This window comes from Mirounga leonina, unplaced genomic scaffold, assembly GCF_011800145.1.
Source record: "Mirounga leonina isolate KUSES-001 unplaced genomic scaffold, KU_Mleo_1.0 Mir_154, whole genome shotgun sequence".
NCBI lineage: Eukaryota > Metazoa > Chordata > Mammalia > Carnivora > Phocidae > Mirounga > Mirounga leonina.
In genome coordinates this window covers 51,126,312-51,150,142 of record NW_023270389.1, presented here as the reverse complement: position 1 = coordinate 51,150,142, position 23,831 = coordinate 51,126,312, and the positions used below count along the sequence as shown (strand labels likewise).

At 43.5% G+C, this 23,831-nt stretch overlaps 1 protein-coding gene across 1 annotated transcript in view; it reads right to left on the bottom strand.

The window, feature by feature from the left end:
- Positions 1-747: 747 nt before the first annotated feature.
- Positions 748-23,831, bottom strand: part of TNR (tenascin R) — an 80,645-nt gene continuing 57,561 nt past the window's right edge. The window contains exons 17-21 of the mRNA XM_035010747.1: positions 12,079-12,230; positions 10,547-10,643; positions 6,284-6,445; positions 1,789-1,952; positions 748-867 (exon numbers count right to left, since the gene is read on the bottom strand). Of these exons, the coding sequence (XP_034866638.1) occupies positions 748-867; positions 1,789-1,952; positions 6,284-6,445; positions 10,547-10,643; positions 12,079-12,230 (695 nt within the window). The remainder of the gene's footprint in view (positions 868-1,788; positions 1,953-6,283; positions 6,446-10,546; positions 10,644-12,078; positions 12,231-23,831) is intronic.

Sequence of the window (23,831 nt, the reverse complement as noted above, 5' to 3'; positions counted from 1 at the left end):
CCTCTTTCACCCACAAAGGAAGTTCTGTCTGGCTGACCCAAGAGAGGGGGCAATGACTTATGACCCTCAGGGAACACGGCCACTATGCAGCCCAGGGCCAGGTGTGGACAATGCCTTGGGCTTGTGGGGCCGTGGGGGTCTAAGGGTAAGATGGATGGAGGCACAGGGTTGATTGGGGCTGGGAAGGAGGCCACTGCTCTTAAAAGGTAATAGGACACTTGGCTGGTAAGAGTGTCAGAAGACGAGAATCTTTGGCCCACTAAAAAGGACTTGGGTTGTTGGGATGGGGTGAGATTAATCTGTTTCCTCTGAAGGGGTGTTGATGACAGAGCTCTCTTCCCGAGGCTTCTCCCAGGGGCTGCTGTGAGAACCTGGCCATCCAAGGCAGTGACCAGAGCACGAGTACCTGGTAGTGAAAGGCAACTCCTGGGAGTCCAGGAAAAGAAGGCCTGGTGCCATAGCAATCTGACCCCAGGACTTGCCTTCAAGTTGGTCTCTTTAAAACATTCCAGACTTGCCCTCCTTGGTGGGAAAGGAGGGGAAGGTTAAGGATGACTAGGGGGGAGGGAGCATGGAGACCGAGGCCCAGGCCCGGGACAGCAGGCACCACGAGAAGCTACATCCTGCTTCCTCCAACACCCTTCCCTTGTTGCAAAGCACAGTACTCTTACCCTCCACCCCTTGTTTCATATTATAAAATACAAACAAATGAAAGAAAAGGTCAGTTGGCCCGTGGCGACCCACTGCTCAGAACTGCAAGGACCGCCGTTTCCTCCCCACCGTTAGGCGGTGGCTGTAGGGACGCATCTTCATCTCCACGAAAGGGATGGAGAACTCGTGGCCTTTCCAATGGTACCAGTTGATCCCCTAGGAAGGAGAAAGACATGCATGTCAGGTCACCAGCTTGAAAAGAGGGACAAAACCAGGAGCGGGGAATCCAAGATGAGGATTTAGCCATTCTCCACTAACAGGAAGCTTTGCGGCCCGGCTCCCGATACCGTCCAAGGAGCTGGGTCTCTTTCCACCTTTTCTTTTTAAGCATGTCTGTGGCCTCAGTGTTCATCAGGCCTGTATGTCAGGTTATTTCTTATTGCCAGCTTTATGTTTTTGGCTTTTAAGATTTGCATGTACCAGTTATCAGTGTTGAATTTCAGAATCCCAATAGTATACGAGCATTTTGTGGAGAATGATCGTGTTTGACTGCTCACTCCTGATGGGAGAGTCAGGTAGTTTCCACCTAAGGTGACTAGCCATCTTGGTTGGCTCAGGACTGAGGGGTTTCCCTGGCTGCTGGCCTTTGGGTGCTAAAACTGGGAAAGTCCCAGTTGGTCATCGTATCACCCAGCCCAGTCTGTGGACTTGTAGTCTCTACTGGGGAAACATAGTCCAGTTTACACTGGTTTTCTGATCTCTCCTTTCCTGGGACCCTTCTTTAGATAAGGTTGAGCCTGTGAAGCTGTTCCTAACATTGATAAGCTCTCTATAGGATGGTTTAGATGAGGAAATGAAATGGAACGTGCTGGTGGTCAAAGGCTTCTCTGGGTGAGTTCTAACTTCTGAGTCCAAATGCTTTTCTTTCCCTCCTCTGGTTTCTGCTTTGTCCTGCCCTTATTTCAGGGCCTGCCTTACTTTCCTCTTCATGATAGTCCTTTCTCAAGACTGACATTTTTTTTTTTTTTTTTTTACAAAGGGGAATGTAAGACCCACTTGTGCACTGAACACATAAAGCTAAGTGACAGTGGGTTTCACAGCCCTGGGTCATTCATAACAGTGGCGAGCTTCACTTACCTGACTGTGCCTGGACTCTCCATATTTCCCGTTGAGGTTGGTCCGATGGCAGTTCTTATACCACCAGGCCCCCTTGTAGGACAGGGCGCAGTTGGTAACTGCAACATCATTGTCTCTGTCCTCTGTGGAGAAAGGGCGTCCTTGATGATAGCTGAGGGAGTCTCCTGTAAAAAACAAAGATGCTTTTGTAAGGCCATCTGATTTGTCCCTCTTTTGTCAGGATTGTCTGGACATTTGACCCGCTCCCAACACACCTAGCCTCCACTTCAGGGACCTTCCATTTACCTCTCTCATTTCCACCCATTTCCTCAGCCAGGCTGTACGGAACTCTACTCTACCTTAATCCCTGGCTCAGCTGCTTCCTTGCTGCTCTCAGCAACTCATTTCCTCATTCCTCTGACTTTCTGCTCAGAGCTCTGTCCACTCAGTCCACCTCATACCTCTATCTGTTTCTTCTAGGCCTCCACTGGGCACCAATATTCATGATTCCTTTGTCCCCAGAGGAGACAGTGATGAGCCATGGCCACTTGAGTCAATCTGGTTTACCACCGTGCATCCATGGCCTGGCCTTCTCCATGGTTTATTAGGCCTGGTCAACCCTCACCCAAAACCTCACATTCAGAACTTGGTGCCACATGTAAAGAGGGATCTCAGCAAGCTCGAGTTCCTGTCCATAGGAGAAAGCATGATGAGAAAATCCTAACCATGTCCGAGAAGTGGTTGGGAAAAGCAGGGCTGTATCTTGGGGAAGTTTGCATACGGGATAGACTGCTTGGATATGTGGTAAGATCTCTAGCCTTAGAGGCAAACAGAGGTGTCTGGGTGTTGTCTTGCTGGGATGTTATGAATTCATGATATGAATTGATGATATGAATTGAGTATTTGAGGTGAGGGATCAAACTTTAATTAGTTCATAACTATTGGCTGAACTTTTGGTGGGACTTGTGGTTGGAGATGTCGTAAAGGGGCGAATGCTGTTGAATCAATATTATTGTAGATGCTTCTGAGGTTGCTTTAAACTAGGAGAGACCACCGTTCTAGGTCATCTGTGGTATCTGAGTCCACATTCATGGTGGCCACTCAATGCCTCCCCTGCTTCCTGCCACAGCTTAACTCTGAGGGGATGATTTTTGTTCTACGAGGAAGCCTGATCCCCTCAGGTCAGTTGGATCCCTAACTCAACATACCAGGTCTCTTTCCCCTCCTTTTCATCTTCTCCCAGGCTCCAAGGAATCTGGTTTTGTGTCCATCGAGAGCTAATCCCACTACCTGAAACTCATTTTTTTTAAAGATTTTATTTATTTATTTGAGAGAGAGAGAGAGAGTGAGCACGAGCAGGGGGTGGGCAGAGGCAGAGGGAGAAGCAGATTCCCCGCAGAGTGGGGAGCCCCACGTGGGGCTTGATCCCAGGATCCTGGGATCAGGGATAAATTAGGCAGAAACTTAACCAACTGAGCAACCCAGGTGCTCTCCTGAAACGCATTCTTTCCCATTTCTTCCAGGTCCGGAAGAAGGCAGAAAAGATTTCTTATCTTTTTCTCTTTCATATTTATATATTTTAGCATATTCATCTCCTCCAATCCTAAATCATATTCATATCCTTTAGCTTTAAAACTTCTTGGCTTAATTCTATTCTCTAGGGACCCTTTCTTTTTTTTTTTTTTTTCCTAGGGACCCTTTCTTTACCATTGGTTTAACTCTGTTGCCTCTACCTGCCTCCTATCTTCTCATCTCCTGCTTGTCCTTCTGTAATCTAGAATGGGCTCTCAACCGCTGCTCCCAAATCTGGCTTCCCTTCCCATTTCTGCCTCATACCCACCTCATATATTCAGTACATTGTCCAAGTCTTGGTTTTTCTCTCTCAAACTGCTGTTCAGATTTATACCTTTCTCTTAATTCCTGACATTAGTCAAGTCTCCTATTATCTCCTGCCAGGATTAATGCAGCAGCTGACAACTGGTCTCTGTTCTTCACTCAGATTTACTTTATCCGGTTTATGGCTGTCACATTGATCTTCCTAAAACCCCCAAATCCAAAAGACTCAGGACCTACCATGGCTCCTCACTGCTCACCATAGTAACACCGCTCTCTTGGTTTTAAGGCCCTTCCTCCACCAATCTTCTTTCTGTTTCTTCTGAACTCACACCCTGCCCTGGGAGCCAGGGGCCCTCCCTCCACAGTAACTGCTCCTTCCGTGACTTCTCTTCCAGGGTTTGCCTTCCCTCACCATTGGGACACCAGCCAGATGTTGTTCCTTCCTAGACCAAGAGCGCCTGGTAAGCTGGAAATGAGTACCATTTCTTTTGTGGTTCTTTTTAAAAAATAGATGTTTAGGGTGCCTGGGTGGCTCAGTTGGTTAGGCATCTGCCTTTGGCTCGGGTTGTGATCCCAGGGTCCTGGGATCGAGCCCCACATTGGGCTCCCTGCTCTGCGGGAAGCCTGCTTCTCCCTCTCCCACTCTCCCTGCTTGTGTTCCTTCTCTCACTGTGTGTGTCTCTCTCTGTCAAATAAATAAATAAAATATTTAAAAAATAAAATAAAAGCTCTTGACCTGAACACTTGGAAATAATGAATTTAAAAAAAATTAAAAAAAAAATAGATGTTTAGTTCTTGCAGAGACCATGTCTTATGCTTCTTTTGAGTGCCTGTAACTTGCGCAATGAACTTCTAGGGGTTGCTCAACAACCTCTTATTGATAACTTGATTTGGAATTTTCAGTTCTACTCCAGTTAGAGTCCTGACTAGAGACTTAGATTTTTGTAGCTTGAGAAATGGGGACAGGAGAAAGGGCTGAAGGTGGATTGGAGGCCATGGGATGGATTGTTGCCAGTAGGGCCAATAAAATGAGCAACAGGTCAAGATAAAGGCCAGGGGAACTGGGCAATGGTAAATGCCAGAAAAAGAGGATGGGCTCTTCCCCACTGGAGGCCTTCTGGTCTTAACAGAGCAACCATTGGGTAGAGTTGCCCAGAGAAAGGGGCAGCCTACATAAGCCCAGGTTTTCATCTTTTGAGGAAGATGAACTGAGTATTTGAAGGGAGGGGTCAGACTGTGATTAATTTATGATGATTGGTAGTTTTCTGGCAGGATTTGTCTAGGAAACATGAGAGTCGAATGCGGTCCCACAGTCCTGCCCTCCATGGGGCCCAGTAGCAAGATGGAGCTTCGGTAAAGGAAGCAGTGGTTGGGCCCACAGGAGGCAGAGAGAAGCAAAGACCTGGAGCAGGTGAAGAGAGGGGAGGAAGGTGGGACATGGGAGAAAGGGGCAAGTCTTGCTTTTCTTCCTGTGGGAAGAATAAGAACTGCTTTTCTATAGGCACAATTCTAATCTTAGGGAGTTGATTATATCAGGTTTTCTTGAAATGATTTAGTCTGATATCTGCTTCAATACACTCCATTTCAATGCTTCTTTTATGCCCAAAGTGTAGTAAATTGGAGCTATTATTAGGGGCACCTCAGGCAGATCTGGCCAACTGTCATTGTGAATAATCTCCAATATGAACAATAATAAAGCATGTCTTCCTATGGAGTAACAATATGTGGCTGAGAAGAGAAATACTTGGACAGGTGCAGTAATCGGAAGGGCAACACCTTGATGATCTTCTTAATCCCAAGAGGCATAAAAATGCTGCTAAAATTATACACTAGCATTTAGCCCTAAAATTGGAGTTAATGAAAGGACCAATAACTGTGTACCAAACAGTAGAATGTTTGGCAAAACAGGTTTTTATGAAATGTGCTATAATAGAACCCAGGAAACAGATTGGCAAAGCCTAAGAAGCAGACTGGATATTATGTTCCGATAAAACTATTAATGCAACAGAGTTTATAGAGATGGTTGTTCTACTTAGTAGAAATGTCATAAAAATCTATACAGGAAATGTGAGCATGTATTTGGTTCTTGTGGAGGAATGAAAAGAAACGTGGCCAGTGAGGGTCATTCCAGGGCTCTTGCTGGCACCTGACGAAGGCCTTATGATGACTGCTGAGGGGAGGGGGTCCTCTCAGAGTTTGGAGTTGCAAGATGGTTTTCCTGGATGTCATCACAGGGAGGACATTTCTCCCCAGACAGTAGATGATTATGTTCTTGTTGGATTAGAGCCCATATTAATTAATCTAGACAAGAAAAATAATGCTTTGTCCTCACACTGCGCTTTTTTTTTTTTTTAAACTTTAAAAGTACTTCCGCTGCATTGGTTGCATCTTTTTCTGACTACTTTGTGAAGTAGGGCAGGCATCCTTATTATGATTTTCCAGATGAGGAAACTGAAATCCTGAAAAATTGGTTTCAGATCACCGGGACCGAAGGGACCAGCGCCAGTGATTCTCAGCCCTCCCTCCGCCCTGCTCTTTGGCTGGCAGGGAATTCACACGCTGTGGGGGTGCTGCCACTGCCCGGCCGTTCAGGCTTAGACCGCGGGGCGTGGCGGCGGGCGGGGGGAGCTGGTCCTGCTGCCCGCCCACCGGCCCGGCGTCTGCTCAGGGGCCGGGGTACCTGCGGTGCCGTTGTAGCCCCCTAGGCGCAGCTTGTACAGATTTCTGCCGTCCTCCACCGAGAACTTGTCGTAGTAGGCGAAGGCCGCCTCCTGGCCGTCCCGCATGTCCACGCGCAGCTCGTAGCGGCCCTGGGATGTGATCCTGTGTATGTTGTCCAGCCCTGTGGAGAAGAGCAGAGAATGCTGGGGGCCTGGTCCCAGCGGCTTTGGAAATGGGAGTGAAATGGGACTGTGGCCTCACAGTGGATGTTACAGAGGGGGAGGGGGATCCAGATTGCTTTTGCCCTCAGCCCTTCTCAGGTCATTTATCAGACAGACCTTGCCAGACTCAGAAACTCCTCCTGCAAAAAGACAAACCCTGGTCTGCTGATGGGTCCCGCCCCCCCATGTCAGCTCAGGGGTCCTAACATCCAGTCTTGACTCAGTAGCACACAAACCTTAAGCCTCGGGATTCCTGGCCCTGTCCCCTACCACCTTCCACTCCAAACCATGGTGTTGGGTGAAAATGACAAGACGTATTACATGGGCGTGAATTCTTTGGCTTGAGTGATAGGAAGCCAGAGGTAGAAACGCTGATAGAAGAGTTCAGGACAGGTGCTAGGGGCCTAGGAGAGCCAGATATCCTACCATCGCCTAGTAGCCTGCAAAAGAGATTCTGTTCACCTTATATTACACTGCCTTGCCCTTTCTCAGCTTCCAGCCCTCCTGGGGCTCCCATAGCCAGGTGAGGGGATATTGCCATTTGCCCCCTGACTCCAGTTCCTTTCTGTCTAATCTACCTGCTACAGTTTGCTTTGCCCCCTCTGCACTGGTCTTCTGGGGGTTATTTTCACCCATTTGCTTCTCTTTGGGCTCTAAGCTTCCCGGATCTTGATCTAATAGATTCTCGTAAGGTGCAAACCTCTGTGAGCCCACATTCTCCTTGGCGATGTTTTCTCGTATATATTCCCTTGTCCGTTTGCCCTGGCTGGCTGGACTCTGGGACTTTCTGATTTTGACCTACCTGTCCAGACTTTGAACCACTCACCTTGCATTGCTGATGATCTCTAAGTCCTCCTGACTTCTATCTGCCTACTGAACCGAGGTCCTTTTGCTCTGCTGTCATAGCTGATATCTATCGGAGTATACCATGATGAGAATAAAAGAATTGCAGTGATGGAAGGGAATTTAGAGATTACTTAGGCTAATCTCTTTGTGGAAAAAGAGGTTGAAATCTACACAGGTGCTATTATTGGCTGAGGGCCACCTGGATCTTTCTGCTTCCCTAACCTGTTTGAGATTTAAAGCTTCATTTTGATTATAAGTTGAGGGCTGTTTGCTGTTCGCTGGGTTGCTGACCCACAACCTACCCTAGACTTGTGCTTGTGTGGATATAGTGGATCCTGGGGGTACCTGCCCGGATGCCCTTAGTAGATGGTGGACATGTCCCCCAGCTGCTGGATGTGTTGGGGGCTAACAGCTCACAGCTGCCTTCTTCTTGGATAATTGCCTTTGACCAAACAGGAGTCACTTCCCCTTAGTAGCTACATTCTCCCTCCCCCGTGCCTTGAAGCAGACCCACATTAATGCCTGATGTAGGGGGTATGAAAGGCCAGACCCCTTGCCCTAGTGGGGACCAACTCGGAGGAGCAATTAATGATCCAGACCTTTCCTGAGGATTAGACTGAAGATCATCTCTCACCAAAATCACATTTTTGCATATTTTCCTCTGCTCTATCTTGTTTCCTCTATTCCCCTACTCCTGAGAGCACTCCCCTAATAAATCCCTTGAACTCTGGTTCTGCTTCTGGGGAACCCAACTTGGGATATAAACCATGGGTCATGGGTCATAGTTACCCCTAACCTGAGTATTGCTACCAAACTATAGATCACCAGGCCATGCCTCTATTCAAGAGCCCTCACTGGCTCCCTATTACCTATGGCATTATGTCAGGACTTCTCTTCCTGGCTTTAGATACCATAATGTGCCTTCATTCAACCCACCTAACCTCATTTTCTTCTTTCCCTGTCTTGCACCTTTCCTCTGGTTGGATGGTTTCTTTACTATCCCATTTGCACATGTCAGAAGAATCCCTACCTTCTCTCTTTTCTTGTCCTTTCCCTCCTGCATTCTTCTTACTCATTGACCGCCCAGAGCCTTCTCCACAAAGCTGACCCCTCCCCTCTCTGAGTATCTGTGCCTTCTCATCGGGAGTTCATCGGTTAGTACAGTGTTTCTCAGTGTGGGATGGCATCTCTCATGATAGAAGAAATACTTTGGGAATAAGGACTAAAATATACTTAAACATATAGGGAGAAAGGTATTTCCAAATTCTTTTTCTTTCTTAATAGTTTAAGGAGAAACCTTAACTCGGATCCTAACCTGGACTTTCAGTCTCGGTTTGGTTCTAGTACTTTGTGGTGAAACACCCAATACTTACTAACCTTCATTTGTACCACCGCCGGCAACATCAGGCTTGGAGCCCCTGCATTTAACTGTCGTTTAATAATATTAATATTGTTTTCTTTTCCTTGTATGAATTTTTAAGGCTCCCTTTTGTTTCGGCACATGATAACTAGCTTTCTATGAAGTTTCTTTCACAAAACAGTCGATTTAATTAAATAAAGCAAGTGATACAGAGAACATTTAAGTGCAGGATAGTTCAGCCACCTCACAGATAATGTAAAAATCATGGAATCAGTGCACAGCTGCTGAGGTCCGGGGAACACGAGCCCTGTCTGCCAGGTGCCCGATTTGTGTGCATTGTACTTGTCCCTCAAGCTGTGTGCAAACTCCTGGAAGGTAAAAATACTTCCTATTCACCTGATTTCTCTCTCAATGTTCTTATCGTGTAGCTTTATTACTTACATCAGCCAACACAGATCTGGGCATCCCATAGATACTCGATAAATTCTTATCATTGACAAACTGATCGGTGCCTACACTTTAAGTACCTACCATCTCAGACACTATAAGAGGCAATGGGATGAAAACATGACCAAGATGTGGTCCCAGTCCTGAAAGAAGTTTCCGTAGCATAGTCAAAAGAGACAGAAAGGAAAACTGGACACTGCTTTGGGCCCACAAAAGAGGGAGTGGCCAATCCTCCCATAGGCAAAGGGTGAGAAAATTGGGCAGGACAGGTTCCTCAAAGGAAGAGGAGTTTAGTTGGGTCTCTGAATATACACAGATGGGCACCAAGGTGTCCAGAGGAGGGGGATGGTGGGCTGGGAGAACATTCCTTGCAGAGGAAGCTGCAGTGATTCTGGAGGTTTGGAGTTTGGTGTTGGTGTGTGTATGGGGGTGGGGGTGAGAGGCGTGGGGTACTCAGTGGTGGGAGCAGCCTCCAGGGCTAGATTAGAAAGAGCCTTGTACCTCAACTAAGGGGTTTGGTTTTCACCTGGTGGTGATGAGGAGTCACTGAAAGGGTTTACAAATGACGTTAACCACAGCTCAGATTTTGGGTGTAAGGAAGATGGCCATGTGGACAATGGAGTCATCCCGGAGGCAGGGAGGTCAGGTTGGGAGCTGTCGTGTGGCCTCCAGGAGAAAGACAGTGAGGCCTGGATGCCGTAGTGACCAAGATATAGAGAGGAGACCACAAATATGGAACCCGGTTATGCGCCTGTCCCCCTGCCTCCCTGTACATATCACTATGAAAATCTAACCCAGAGGGAGACGCAGGTAATCAATTTACTGCTTTCTGGGGTTGGTACCACTGCCACCTGCCTGGATGGGGTGTGTATTCACCTTCTCACACCAGCTCCATTCTCAATCTGCACCTCCCGCTTGGGTCAGACCTCTAGGAGATGGCAGGACACCTCCAAGGCCGTTTTCATTTTTCTCTTCCCTTGCCAAGTCAGGTAATAAGATTTCCCCGGGGAGCTGGGGCAGGGCGACTGCCTCCTCTTTCTCTCCTGACCTGCAGGCTGGCCGGTGGGTGCCTGGCTTCTGAGAGGTGACCAGCCAGCTGGCTGTGTCCTGCGCCCCCTCCCCCACCAGGCAGCTCACTTCCTTTGTAGTTGCCTCATGTCAAGACCCATCAGCATAAGAGACTATTAATGAGGATGGGAAGAGACAGAGCAAAGAGGAAAACACCACAATAAGATAAAAACAGATCAATAGTGGAGCCAAACAGAGCAAGAGGTACTGAAAGCAATTCACGAGCTGTCGACTTCCCAACAGACACGGCATTTCTGATCATCCCAGATGGACACAGAAAGGAGGGAGAGGGACAAAAAGCCAGAGCAGGGTTCCCAGGGAAAGCACAAAGGAGGATTACCCAGCCAAAACTCATCCTCCAGGTTCCCGAAGCCGACACGGTACTCAGCCCACTTCCGGAAAAAATCCGTTTGGCCGTTCTGCCGTCTCTGGAACACCTGTTGGGGAGACAAGGGGGAGAAACAAAGTGATGCTGAAGAAAATAAACCCTCATGAGTAAAATCGCTGTAACTGAGTTTTCTATCTGCCATGACAAAGATGCTCGGATAAGGAACATTGCAGTACAGAGCTCGGTCTTCACACAGCCGTTTTCGTAAGAGATTCTCAGAGCTCTTCTCTTCAAGTGCAGAGGCCCCTGATGAATAGGCCAGGGTGTGATGTTGACACTAATTTGCACCTCTGCAATGTAGAAAGGATTCAGGATCCATCTCAAGCCCCCAACTAGTCAAGGGGAAATAGGCTTGGCTCTCAAATTAATCTTTTTGCAGGACAGAGTGCAGTAGAAAGCATTTCTCACCAAAAGAACAGGACCATCTTCAAATCAGCTAGTAACTGTCATCATCCTATTGCAGGCAAAGCAACTACATATCACTCACTTTCTGAGCTGTTTAAGTGCTAATTTCATTTAACCTCCAATGCATCAGCCTCAGCTTCAATTTCCAATTATGCTTTAAGAAGGAGGCACAAATATGTCAGAAACATAAAAGAAAATGTCTCCCAAGAGTAGCTTATGAGCACAGTCACCATTTAACTCAATTAAAAAAATCTATCCATTTTGCACCAAGAAATATCCAGTGCTGTGTGTTAGCAGTGCTGGAGGGGAACCACAGGAGGGCAGAGGGGCTGCATGTATGCGGGACTCAGCTAATGCTGGGCTGCTTTAGGGTCAGGCTGCAGGAACTCTCCTGTACGCATAGTGGGCTGCACTGCGAAGCGGGGCCATTTGTGAGGCTGTCCTTTCCCTTCTCTGGGTGTTGCCCTCTTAGCTGTGGAAGGAGGGTGTCTTTCTTTTCCTGACCACTGGTGCATTTGGAAGGCTGTGGGAGCTCTGGGGAGGAACCGGGGAGGCCAGGGAAGATGGGGACAGGGGTGGTCTTGGTAACTAGAGATGGCTATTCATTCTCTGCCCCTCATCTGCTCCCCCATATGCAGTCATCCCATAGACCTCTCCATTGAGGCTCACCTCTTCCTGTAGAGGACCCTCCTCCTACAGAGGATCCACCCCCTCTGCTCCTTTATTTATAGCTGCAGCCTTCAGCAAGCAAGAGCCCTGGGCTTATCAGAGCCCCTCCTCCCTTTCCCTGGCACCCTCCTGCATTAACTATTCTTGCAGAAGGAACAGTATTCCTGGGGTCCCTTCAATGGGCCAGGCCACTGCTGCCTCCATATGCTTAATCCTTCCAGTGCTTGGCCAAACCTGTGACTGCACTGCTAAGCAAGGGCCCAGAGGCAAGGAAGAGCCTCAACATGGACAGGTGGGGGATAGATGAAGACTGGCCAGAGGGAGGTGAAATTTGGATCCATAGATGCCAAGCCAGATGTACTAGACACTGAGGATGTTTGTGTGTATGGGGAACAGCCACAGGTACTTACAATCCAGCCACCCCCATCGGTGGTCATGTCGCAGTACACCTGTAACTTCCGGCTTAGCTCTCCATTGAGGAAGATGGTATACACCCCACTCAGAGTGTCTCCATTCATCAAATGCTGGGCACAGTCTTGAGGATGAGGAAACACCCGGCCCCCTGCAGAGGAAAAGAGGCAATTTCCAGAAAGGATCCTTTCCCCTACAATGTGTAATGACCCCTTGGACTGGAGAAGGTTGTAGAGGGCCTTGTGGGACTTCATCAAGAGCAGTAAGAAATCTTTACTGGATCTCAAGCAGTGTGTGGGAACCCCACATCATCCTGCATTCCCCCTCTCTAACTGATGTTGGATTTATCAAACAATATACAGTTTTAAGTTATCTGAGGACCAAAGATCTGGGTTCACAGTCTGGCTCCTTCTCTTACCTATTTGTTTGGCTTTAGACCAAAAAAAAAAAAGCGTGTTGATGCAGTTAGTGGGGTTACTCAGGTGATGATTACAGATGCATGGGCCACAATAGATCACTGTAGGGCCCACCTTTCTTTCTTTTTTTCTTTTTTTTCTTCTAAGATGTTATTTATTTATTTTAGAGAGGGAGAGAGCATGTGCACATGAGCAGGGGGAGGGGCACAGGGAGGGGGAGAGAGAATCTTAAGCAGACTTCATACTGAGCATGGAGCCTGACATGGGCTCGATCTCATGACCCCGAGATCATGACCTGAACCAAAATCAAGAGTTGGATGCTTAACTGACTGAGCCACCCAGGCGCCCCAGTAGGGCCCACCTTTCAAAGAGATGACAGGCATTAAGCAAAACTTTCCGTCATCCTCAACAGCAGCAGGAAGGAATGCCTAAACAAGGTCAGAGTTAGCAAGAAGATGGATCTCTACTCCTTGCAAAAAATAATCTCCTGATTGGACTAAACAATCAAATGGCCAGGTTTTACAGTTCAGTTTAAGTTTAAGGAAAGGGCAGGGGAAATAAATTGCTGCTCATCTTTCAGAGAAAACAGCCCAATTTGTAGAACAATATCTAATTAGCTAAAAGAGAAGCTTAAATCATGCATCTTGAAGAACTTAGCTTCGGGGCAAATTTTAATGCTTAGCCGGTAAGCCAAGAAGCACAGATTCCACCGGAGGAGATTTCTGGACGGCAGGAGTGGAAAGAGCAAGTAAAAGGGAGAGCTTGCCATGTAAGGAAAAGTGGTTTGGGTGCTCTGTACATAAAATGATGCTCAGGGTCAATGAAATGTGGTTGATGCGGTTTTGCATCCTTGAACTGTAGCAGTTAGGAAGGGGGGCGGGTAGGGCAATCACTACAGTGACCCCTAGTGGCATCACCAGCGCACTACAGGTGCGCCAGAGGGCTGCTTGGAGTTCAGCTGTGGGGGAGGGAAATCAGAGCAAGTGGACAGCATAATGCCACACAGGGAAGGCGATGGAACATCCTCACTGAACGCCCTGGTCATCTAAGGATCCTGTCACAGATCATCTGTGAAGCATCCTGTGTTAGGAAGAGGTTGTCGGGGTTCAGTAGGTCTGTTAACTCCTAGCACAGGGACTGTCCAGCTTGCTGCCATACCATGGTCAAAGTTCGCTCCCATGTGAGGTAGTTTAGAACAAGGGCACTGCCTAGTTCAGGCATGGTTGCACCATGGAGTAATAAGACATTTCTATAGAACTTGTACTTGACAAGGTGTGTTTTATTTCTACTTAATTCTTGCAAGAAACTTTGAGAGAAAGGCAGATTGTTATAAATCAGACAGATTGTTATTTGGCAGACAAGGAAACTGCACTCAGCAAGATTTCACAACTTTCACAGGTCATTTGAACTCAAGTTTTGAGACCCCAAGTCAAGTGCTCCCTGAACTTGACAAAACAACGAATGTAACATGTATACAGTTTACAGGAGTTACATCTATCCATACAGCAAAGGATTAATTGATGTCTGTATTTATGTTATAAGCATATAAAACCCCAAAGGTTAAAGTTACCTCAAAAAGTTCTATGTTCAAATTAAACATCTTTATCCTCCAAACTGATTTTCTGAAATAGCTGCAGGAAAGCTCTAAACTTTCATCTGCAGCATGTCCTAGAACCTGACAGAGTTCTTGATCCCACGTATTCCTAGAGGTTACAATTACTTGCCAGGGGACAGGGGCAAGTGAGCTCTTTCCCCTCTCCCTGTTACTTTGGGAGCAAATGATTATGTCCTGGCTCCCAGGCCTTTCTCCACTTGGTCTCTGCAGCAACCTGCCTGACTGCCTTCCTTTCTCCACTCTTCTCTCATTGCCTGACTTTCTCATTTTATGAGATCAGCACAAAATGTTGGGCTTCAGCTCACTCCTACCTTATGCACTAAATAGTCTTTTTTTCTTAATCAATTTAGCTCCTTAAAGGGGCCAGAACTCCCATTTTTTTCCCTGTATCCAATATGTTCCCAGCAGAACATCTTCCTCTAAACCTAAAATGACAACCTCATATAAATACACCTATAAAACCAAGCCAAACTTCAGAATAGGTAAGTAAATGATGTTTTACTTTCTTCACCTTGATGATGTTGATTATTTAAGTTATTGATACTTTAAAAAGGTTCAAACACATTAGTTACCTTGAAGGTAGACCTACCAAAAACAAATACAGTAATTGAGATGGCTTGCCCTGGAGAAGTTTTTACATATCTGAAAGAATGTCATATAAAAAAGGGATTTGTGTTTTTTAAAGTCAGAAAATGGGAATAAAATCAACTTAAGAAAAAAGTGGATTTAAGTGGTGTCAAAAGTTTGGATGAGATGAAGCTTCCAGACTGTACCCTTGAGAGAAGAAGGGCTGTGTTTTTGTCCTTCTGGGCCCCCACACTGGGCTGGTTGGTGGAGGGGCTCACCAAATGTGTTCAAGGCTGACGCATAGTTGCTGGGTACACTTGTCTTACCTTTGACAAATTGCAAAGCCACCTGGTTGTTTCTAGATTTGATTTAGTCTGTGGCATTAACGGAAAGTCAGTCAACAAGCATTTTGCCTGCGTAGAATATCAGGAGCAGTGACTGGGATTTTTACATCCTGGGCACTTGGAGAAGACACATCTACCATGAAACCACTCCTTTTAACCCCTCTCTGGCCCTCAGTATTGCCAGAGTTTTGCCTCACACCACAAGTCCTTGATCAAATCATTATTCCTTTTCATCAGATGAGAGGAGGCAGAGGCTCACTATTCCCAAATGGGGACTTTATTAAAATTCAAATTCCTGGGTTCTGCGGCAAATGAACAAAGTCAGAATGTTGGGGGCTGGCAGGGGATCAGTGTCTTACCAGATCTCCTCGATGAGTCTGAAGAGCAGCTGGATTGGAACTCCACTCTTTCTCTGGTACATTTTCCTCTTCTCAAAGAGGCCAAGAGGTGGAATTTTGTAAGAGCTAGAGCATGTCCCTGAGGGGCCTGGTAGTCTGCTTTCTCTGCCTAGGTCCTATGCTCTAGTGACTAGACCAAATGTCTTGGTCTCTCTGTCTCTCCCTCCCTCTCCTCTTTCCTTCTCTTCTATCCCTTTTTCCCTTTCCTTTCCTGTCTTTCTTTAAGATTGATTTATTTATGAGAAAGAGAAAGAGAGAGAGAGAGAGACTGTGAGTGAGCATGGGGGAGTGGAAGAGGGAGAGGAGAGAGAGAATCTCAAGCAGACTCCTGAGAACAAAGCCTGACATGGCGCTTGATCTCATGACTTTGAGATCATGACTGGAGCCGAAATCAAGAGTCAGACACTTAACTAACTGAAGAACCCATGTGCCCCCCCAAGTAGGTATGTCTTGAGTGGGCTGGCCCCAAGATTTAGACAGGGTGACGGGAAAGAGAGGGAATAAATGATTCTATTTATTCTTGAGTTTAAACCTTGTGTTCTAGTTTTCCCATTAAGTTCTGCTTTGAGGGTTGTTAGACCTAACTAATAATAAAGAATGCACTGATTCTCACTCTGCTATGTTCCTTGCATGTATACTGTGATTTCATACATTCTTAAGAGGTTGTCGGGACAGATTTCAGGCATCCCTAGCTCTCTGGATGTCACACCATCCAATATCATCAGAAACTCACCTTTCACCCTAACATAGATCATTCCAATAATTCTTCCCAAGGCAGAAATTTTAGGACCAAGAGCAAAACTGGAAGGTTTTTATTTCCTTTCATACAATAACTGGAGCCTGGCCTGACAAAGAGGCTTTTTCTTTTCTTTTCTCTTCTTTTTTTTTTTATAAAGCACAAGCTGTGGTGTTTACCAAGTTAAGAGGAAAGCAATGCCAAGTGATCGGTACACTGAAATGTCTCATGGTTAAGTGTTTCTAGATGAAATCATGAGATCAACAGCACTGGGGCACTCACCGGAAGAATTGCTCGGAAATTGGTTTGTGTTAGGCATCCGAAGGCTGAGTGCTGAGTGGGGTGAAGTGAGCTACGTGACACACAGCTCAATCCGATAACCCCCAGCTGGCTGGGAGTGAAGGAAGAGACTTTTCTGTCCCTGCCCTGTTCCTTACTTGTTTTGTATTCTTGGATGCAGTCTTTAAAATGGTCAGAGTTGAGAGCCCTGGAGAGCATCGGCTTCCTGCCCATTCTAATGGCCTTAGCATCAGGACCAAAGCCATGATGCCAATGTTTCCCTCCGAGGACAACCTTAGCAGATCTCTGTGGAACTACACAGCAAAGTGTGCTGTTCCACAGAAGTGCAGGTGACTGCCTTTTTCACCAGTGCTTAGACCGTTCTTCCCATAAGTGGGTTTCTGGTTGGCAGGTTTGTGGAGGGCAGTCTGAGGTCATGGACAGGGCAAAGTTATTTGTTCAGCCCACACAGGCTGTGAAAGCCTACCACTTTAGCCTCTTCAATAGCATCTTTTAATTAATTTACCTGTTTATTCTTTTGTGTATTTGTTCAACAGACATATGGGGGGCATCGTTGGGTTCTGAAACTGGGCTAAGAGATAGGAATATAAAAAATAAAAGGATACAGTCCCATCTTTCATTTTGCTCACACTCTTGTGGGAGAAACAGACAATTATAACCCCAAGTTCTAAGTGCTCTGGGAAGGAGATAAACAGAGGGAGCTGTCAAAACGTGGAGGTGGGTATGTAGTGAAGTTTGGGGCTGGTGAGGGTAGGGCAAACGGTGGAGCTTGGGATGGGGCAGGATTAGCAAGTGCTAATCAGAAAGCACTTCTTATTTTAGGAACTGATGTAGAAGTTAGCTAAAAATTGGTGGGGGAAGGGTGCCCCAAGTCTGCACAAAAAGCATGGTCTATTTGGGAAACTGCAGAGTTAGCCAGAAGTTGGGTTGGGTGGATAAGGGAGAGCCTCAGGGAGGTAAGGGGGTACTAGATCATTCCATTTAAGGAGTTGAACCTTCTCAGGCAGGCTACAGAATGAAGAGATAATTGATGGACTTTAAGCTCAGTTTTTATGAAGATTATTCTTCCTGTGGGGTGGAGAATGAATTAGATGGGGGTAAGATTACAGGTAAGTAAGACCCCATTCAGTTGGGAATCTGACAGGAGAGGTGACAAAAGCTTTTAAGGATATAATAGGAGTAGAGAATCAACTCAACAATAGACAATTTGGATGCCTTTATTTGAAGCATTTCTGAGGAAGGTCCTCAAGCTCTGCAGACCACCTGCCTTCTACCCACCATGGGCAAATGCAATAAACTTCTGAATCTTCCTTTCAAAGATCAGCTGAAGGCACCTTGATAGAGAAATGTTCTGACATAATTTGCCTTATTTCTTGGATTCACTTATATCAAGAGACTCAGTTCCATGGCAGATTAGTTGATCTTAGACGGGCAGCTGTTAGCCTGGCCCCTTCCTGGGGCTCTTGGCAAGGAGAGGGCTGGGTCATGGTAATACCTCCTGCCTGGTCTTTTCCTGCCATTCTCACCCTAATTGCATCCATTATCCATTTCTTAATGAGTGATTTTTTTTTTTATAATGTAGATGTGATCTTATCTCATCTTATCTCTCCCTTGCCAAAAACCCTCCAATGGCTTCTTCAATGCAATAGCTGCAATTGCAATGACTTCTTGCAATTAGAAGAAAATGCAAAATCCTTACCTTGGCCTACAAAGCCCTGCATGCTCTGGCAATGCCTTGTATTTCTCACCCTCTCTGGCTGGCTTTTTTCTAATCTGCTGAACATGTCAATTTTATTCCTTCTTTGGGGTATAATAATTACTCCTACTATGCCTGGAATGCTCTTCTTTGTGTGATTCACTCTAATTATTCAAGTCCTGGCTCAAATGTCTCAGCTTGAAGGGAGGCCTTTCCTGACCATCCTAGTTGAGGCCAGAGTCTGTGATAAGGGAAGAAAGTGACAATCAGAAAATGCTTCTTCCCATATGAAATGTCCTAGAAGTTAGCTCTTCATATATGTTCCTATTCCATTACTGTTTATTTTTTCATAATATTATCACTATTTGACATTACTGTATTTCCTTCCTTTGTCTATTCCCAACTGGCTTATCCCCTTGAATATAAGTTTCAGGAAGGTAGGCATCTGGCTCATCTTGTTCATCACTTTACCCTCAGAACTAAGACAGTGTTTGACCCATGGTAGATGCTCAGTCAATATTTGTTAAATGTACCATACCATATGAGCACTATATCCATCCCTATGATTATGAAAAGGGAAATTAAAGTTAGATTTTCTGAAAACATTTGGGACAATACAATTAAAAATTGGCCAGATGAAATCCTGTATATAGTGACATATAAGGTCCTTCTATAACATTCACAATGCTACCTTACAACCTATGGCAAATGGTTTGATGTTTGATGAAATTTATTGCCCTCTATCCTATAGAGTGATCACATATCCCTGTCCTACTGAATAGTATAAACAATTATATGTAAATAAATTTAAAAACTTAGATAAAATAGACCATTTCCTTGAAAATCAACATCTATCAAAAGTCACCCAAGATGAATGGATAACCTGAATAATATCATAACAATTAAAGAAATTGGATCTGTAGTTAGGACCTTTAGAAAAAGAACCTTCAGGCCCAGATGGCTTCATTATTAATTCTAGAAAACACTTAAAAAAGGAACATCACCAATTTTATACAATCTCTTCCAGAAAATGGAAGAGGAGGGAACATTTCCAACTCATTCAATAAGGCCAGCATTACCCTGATACAAAAACCAGACAAAAACAGTACAAAAAGAGAGAGAGTAGGTTAGAAAAAGTTTTGAAGTTCCGTTTTTGCTTCTCCCCATATTGTCATGGACTAATCATTACCTACCTCTTCACATGTACTTTGTTCTTCTCTAATGCACCCGTAATAGACATAACAGGTGATAATGCCAAAGGAACATGAACCCACAGGCCAGAATATCTATCATTAAAGAGTAAGACTACCGAGAAAGAAAGACCACAGGCAGTGTGACACCCATCACCTGATGAAGAATTATTAGAATAGAGAGTCCAGGTTTAAGTTAAGCATGATATGTCACTTTTTTAAAGTAAGGAAGGATAATAACAATATGAAAAAAGAACAAAAATTATGAATAATTAGTAGAATTATTAGGCCTGAACAATATAATAGTTGAAGGTAAGAACACAATGGATGGGATGAATGGGGGATTTAGATTCAGCTAAACACAAATAAATGAATTAGATAATCAGATTGAGGAACTTTCTAAAAAGATTAAAAGTAAAGATAAAGAAAAGAAAACATAAAGACAAAGTTAAGAGATTTGGAGGAGAGAGTATACACTCCAACATCTAGCTAAAGAAGTCCTAAAAGGGGGAAATAAAAACAGAAAGAAATGCTTAAAGAAATAATGAAGATAAATGTCTCAGAATTAAAGATAAAACACCTCAGATTTAAAGGGCTTTCAGAGTGTCAGACTAAAGATAAGAAGAAAAACAAACCCCAAGACATATAGTGAAGTGGAAGACTGTAAAAAAGAAAGAAAAGCATTCTAAAAGCTTCTAGAAAGAGCAGACCGCCTCCAGAGGGAACAAGGACCAGACTGACATCAGACTTCTCAGTGGCAACACTGCATATCAAAAGACAATGGAATACTTTAAAATATGAAGGAAACAAATATTTGAACCTGGCATTTTATACCTCTGATCACATTGCAGTTCAAATGTGAGGGTATGATTAAAAAATGCTCTAGGCATATGAGATTTTATGAGGATTTGCCTTATAAAATCCTTTATGGAAAATCTGGAGTAAGCACACGATTCAGAAGAGTGACAAATGCTAAAGTTCTGAAAAGTAAGGGTGATTAAATACTTGAGTAAAATGTCTTATTTTTGCCTTAAATAAAAGACTATCATAAAAGAAGAGAAAAAAAAAAGAAAGCCTATATATAGCAACCCACAGCCCAAATCTAAACAGGGTTTGTTTGGGAGAAGGTAAAAGGAGGGAGTAAGGAGGAAGAGGGGTTTGAGAACATGCTCAATACCTGGATTGCTGCAGGGAAGATCTATTGATCTATTTAAGAAATTAATAGGGACACAGAAACATGAATATGGGTCTTAAGCTGGTTCTTTGAAAATATTAATATTAATAAGACTGATTATGAAATAAAGAGAGAAGCTGACAAAAATAAAATGAAAAAGGGAAAAGAGCTCCAGATATAGGAGAGATTAAAAATAAAATCTCTTGAAGAATTTTATGCTATTAAAATTTAAGACTAAGGTGAAATTAATAAATTCCTAGAAGGTTATAAAGCATCACAACTGGTGCAAGATGAAGATGAGATCTTGGCTAGATAAGGTAGAAGTACTAGTCAAACATCTCATGTTCCTAAAACAAACAAAAAGAAACAACCAAAACAACAACAAAATATCCCCAGGTGGCTTTAGTGATGAGTTCTGCTGCAAGTTATTCCAAAGAGAGTATAAAAAAGCATGAACACTGCTCAGATTTTTCTTTTAAATGAAGCTAGTGAAACATGGATTTCAAAACTCAGTAATGGAGGTATATACAAGAAAAAATGGATAGGTCAATTTCATTTATGATTGTAGATGTAAACAGGCTAAACAAAATTTTAGCTAATCAAACCCAGCAGTGCACTAAAAAAAAGTCACATTCAGGTGAGGTTTCTCCTAGGAATGCAAAGAAATGTATCAAAAAAATCTATCAATGTACTTCATCTCATTATTAAGATAAAGGATAAACATCATATAATTAACTCAACTGATGCAGAAAAAAGCCACTGGATAACGTTTAGCAACAAAGTTTATCACAAAAACTCTTAGCTTCAAATAGAAGAAAATTCTGTGACTTAAATGTTTTAAACTTCAAATTTAAGTAAATATTATCCTGGTTTACATAAGATTAGCCAATTATATATATTTTTTCATTTTAGAAAAGCTTAAATAGCTGTTTTTTCCCCACCAAAAGGAGGTCTAAAAATGAAGACCTAGCAAAAAGTATACAACATGAAGCTGCAACTAAGCATTCCCTTTTAGAATGGGAATGAGTCAAGGTTACCTAGTACCACTGTTCAGCTGAACATAGTTCTTGAGGCCCCAGCTAGTATGACAAGGAAAGAAAAATAAATAAATCAGAGGCATAAGGATTAGAAATATATAGATAAAACCATCATTATTTGTAAATGATATAAAACATTTACATAAAAATATTAACAGAAGTAATGGATAATTAGAATTAATAAAAGAGCTCAGCAAGATTGCTGGGTATAGGATCAATATACAAAAATCTATAGCATTTTCCCATATCAGCAATAACAAACTAGAAATAATTTTTAAAGTTCAATACAAGTCACCAAGCAATAAGAAATTAAAAAATGTTTAGAAATTAGCCAAGAACATAATGTTATAGAGAAATACTTAAAGTCCTATGAAACAACACAAAGATGATTTGAATGAAGATACACTGTACATTTATAGAAGGGATGACTTAGTATTCTAAAGATGTCAGTTCTCCCCAAATTACTTTATACATTTATTGCAATTCCAGTCTAAATTCAAGTTGAGATTTCTTTTGGGGAACTTGATAAACTTGTTCTGAGATGCCTATGGAAAAATGAAGGTCACCAAAGAGCTAAGTTGAATTCGAAAAAGAAAAGTGAGGTAAAACAATTCCTTATTTTACCAGTTATGGAGAGATTAATGTTAAGATATTAAGTAATAGATATGAAAACACAATATAGTATTGGCAAAAGAACAGATAAATAGACCATGGACTACAATATGGAGTTCAGAGTTCGGAGATAGATTCATGTACATATGGGAACTTAATATACAGTAAAGCACCACAAATCAATAGAGAATGGATGGATTAAATAGTAAATGATGTTGAGGAAATTGGCTCACCTTACAAAGAAAAAGAAAACTGCATCCTAACTTAATACCATATACAAAATTAAGACTAAATATTTAAAAAATCTAGAAAGCTAATAAAAGTACGTATAGAAGATATCTTTGTGTCCCACATGTAGGGAAAGACATAAAGACTTCAAAAGCTCAAATAATGATAGTTAATACTTATTTAGCACAGGAACTCTGATAGAAAGATAAACTATATGAACAGACATTTTACAGAAAAAGCTTTTCAGCTAATAAGCATAGATGAGCTAACAAGCATAGATGAGATGTTTAAACTCAAACTTGTTACTATTTAAAGAAATTCATCTAGAAAATGAAATATCAATTATGCCTATTAGAGTGTCAAAAGCTACAAAGCTGGATCATATCAAGTCATTAGGAATGATGCATGACATTAGGAAACAGGAGCTTTCCTGCACTGTTGTAGGGAGTGTAGACTAAAATAGCCATCCCAAAGAGCAATACTTCATTAAACCATCTAAACACATACCCGTGACCCAGTCATTCTTCTTCTGGGTATATATATCCCAAAGGTATTGCCTCACTGATTCATAAGTGGACACATACAAGGTATTCTCTGCAGCACCATTTGTGGTGTGGGAGGTTGGGGAATATCTGATGTCCATCTTGGGAGAATGGAGAGATAAAATGTGATGGGTGAACAGCATGCAGTATTTTGCAACAGTTGGAAGCAAAAGACTAGATGCACATATGACATGGATGGATCTTAAAAACAGTGCTGAGTAGAAAATAGGAGAACAAAGGATAAGTTATGTAATCCAATACCATTTACATACATTTAAAATATTTCTACTAAAAACTTTTGCAAGAACACATTTTTCAAAAACACATATAAACGAGGGCACAAATTCAAAACCTCAGAATGGTTGAATGTAGAAGGCGGAAGAAGAGATGAGGGTAGGAGGAAATAAATGAATAAGTACAGAGAGGGACCTTGTTGGAGATTTGACATTGGTGATGTGAGATAAACTGAGCAGTATGGTTAATTCAGACATCTCCTCTGGACTTGGATGGGAATAGTTTGTTCAAATGGGGTGCTTAGTGCCCTGCCTCCTTCCACACAATCAGGTGTCAAAGAAAGGAGAAGGTGGACTTCTCCTTTAGGGGGTTTGCTTATTTCAATGAAGCTAGTATTCTAACTGATTCTAAGTAGTGGAGCAGAGAGAAGCCTGTTGATTCCTTACTTTGGTGAGGGGGCAAGTGTGGTGTATATAAGAGTAGAAAGCAGTGGACAGTGGTCATTGGACTTCCCAACTTGATAATTAGGTGGATTTGCATGACCCACTATCTATTGTCTCAGGACCCAGGATTTGCCAATCTTTATTAATTTTTACAGCTTCAAAAACTGAAGCTTGTGTTAGAGTAGACTCCCAGAGTTTTTGTGAAAAGCCCCAGAGAGCA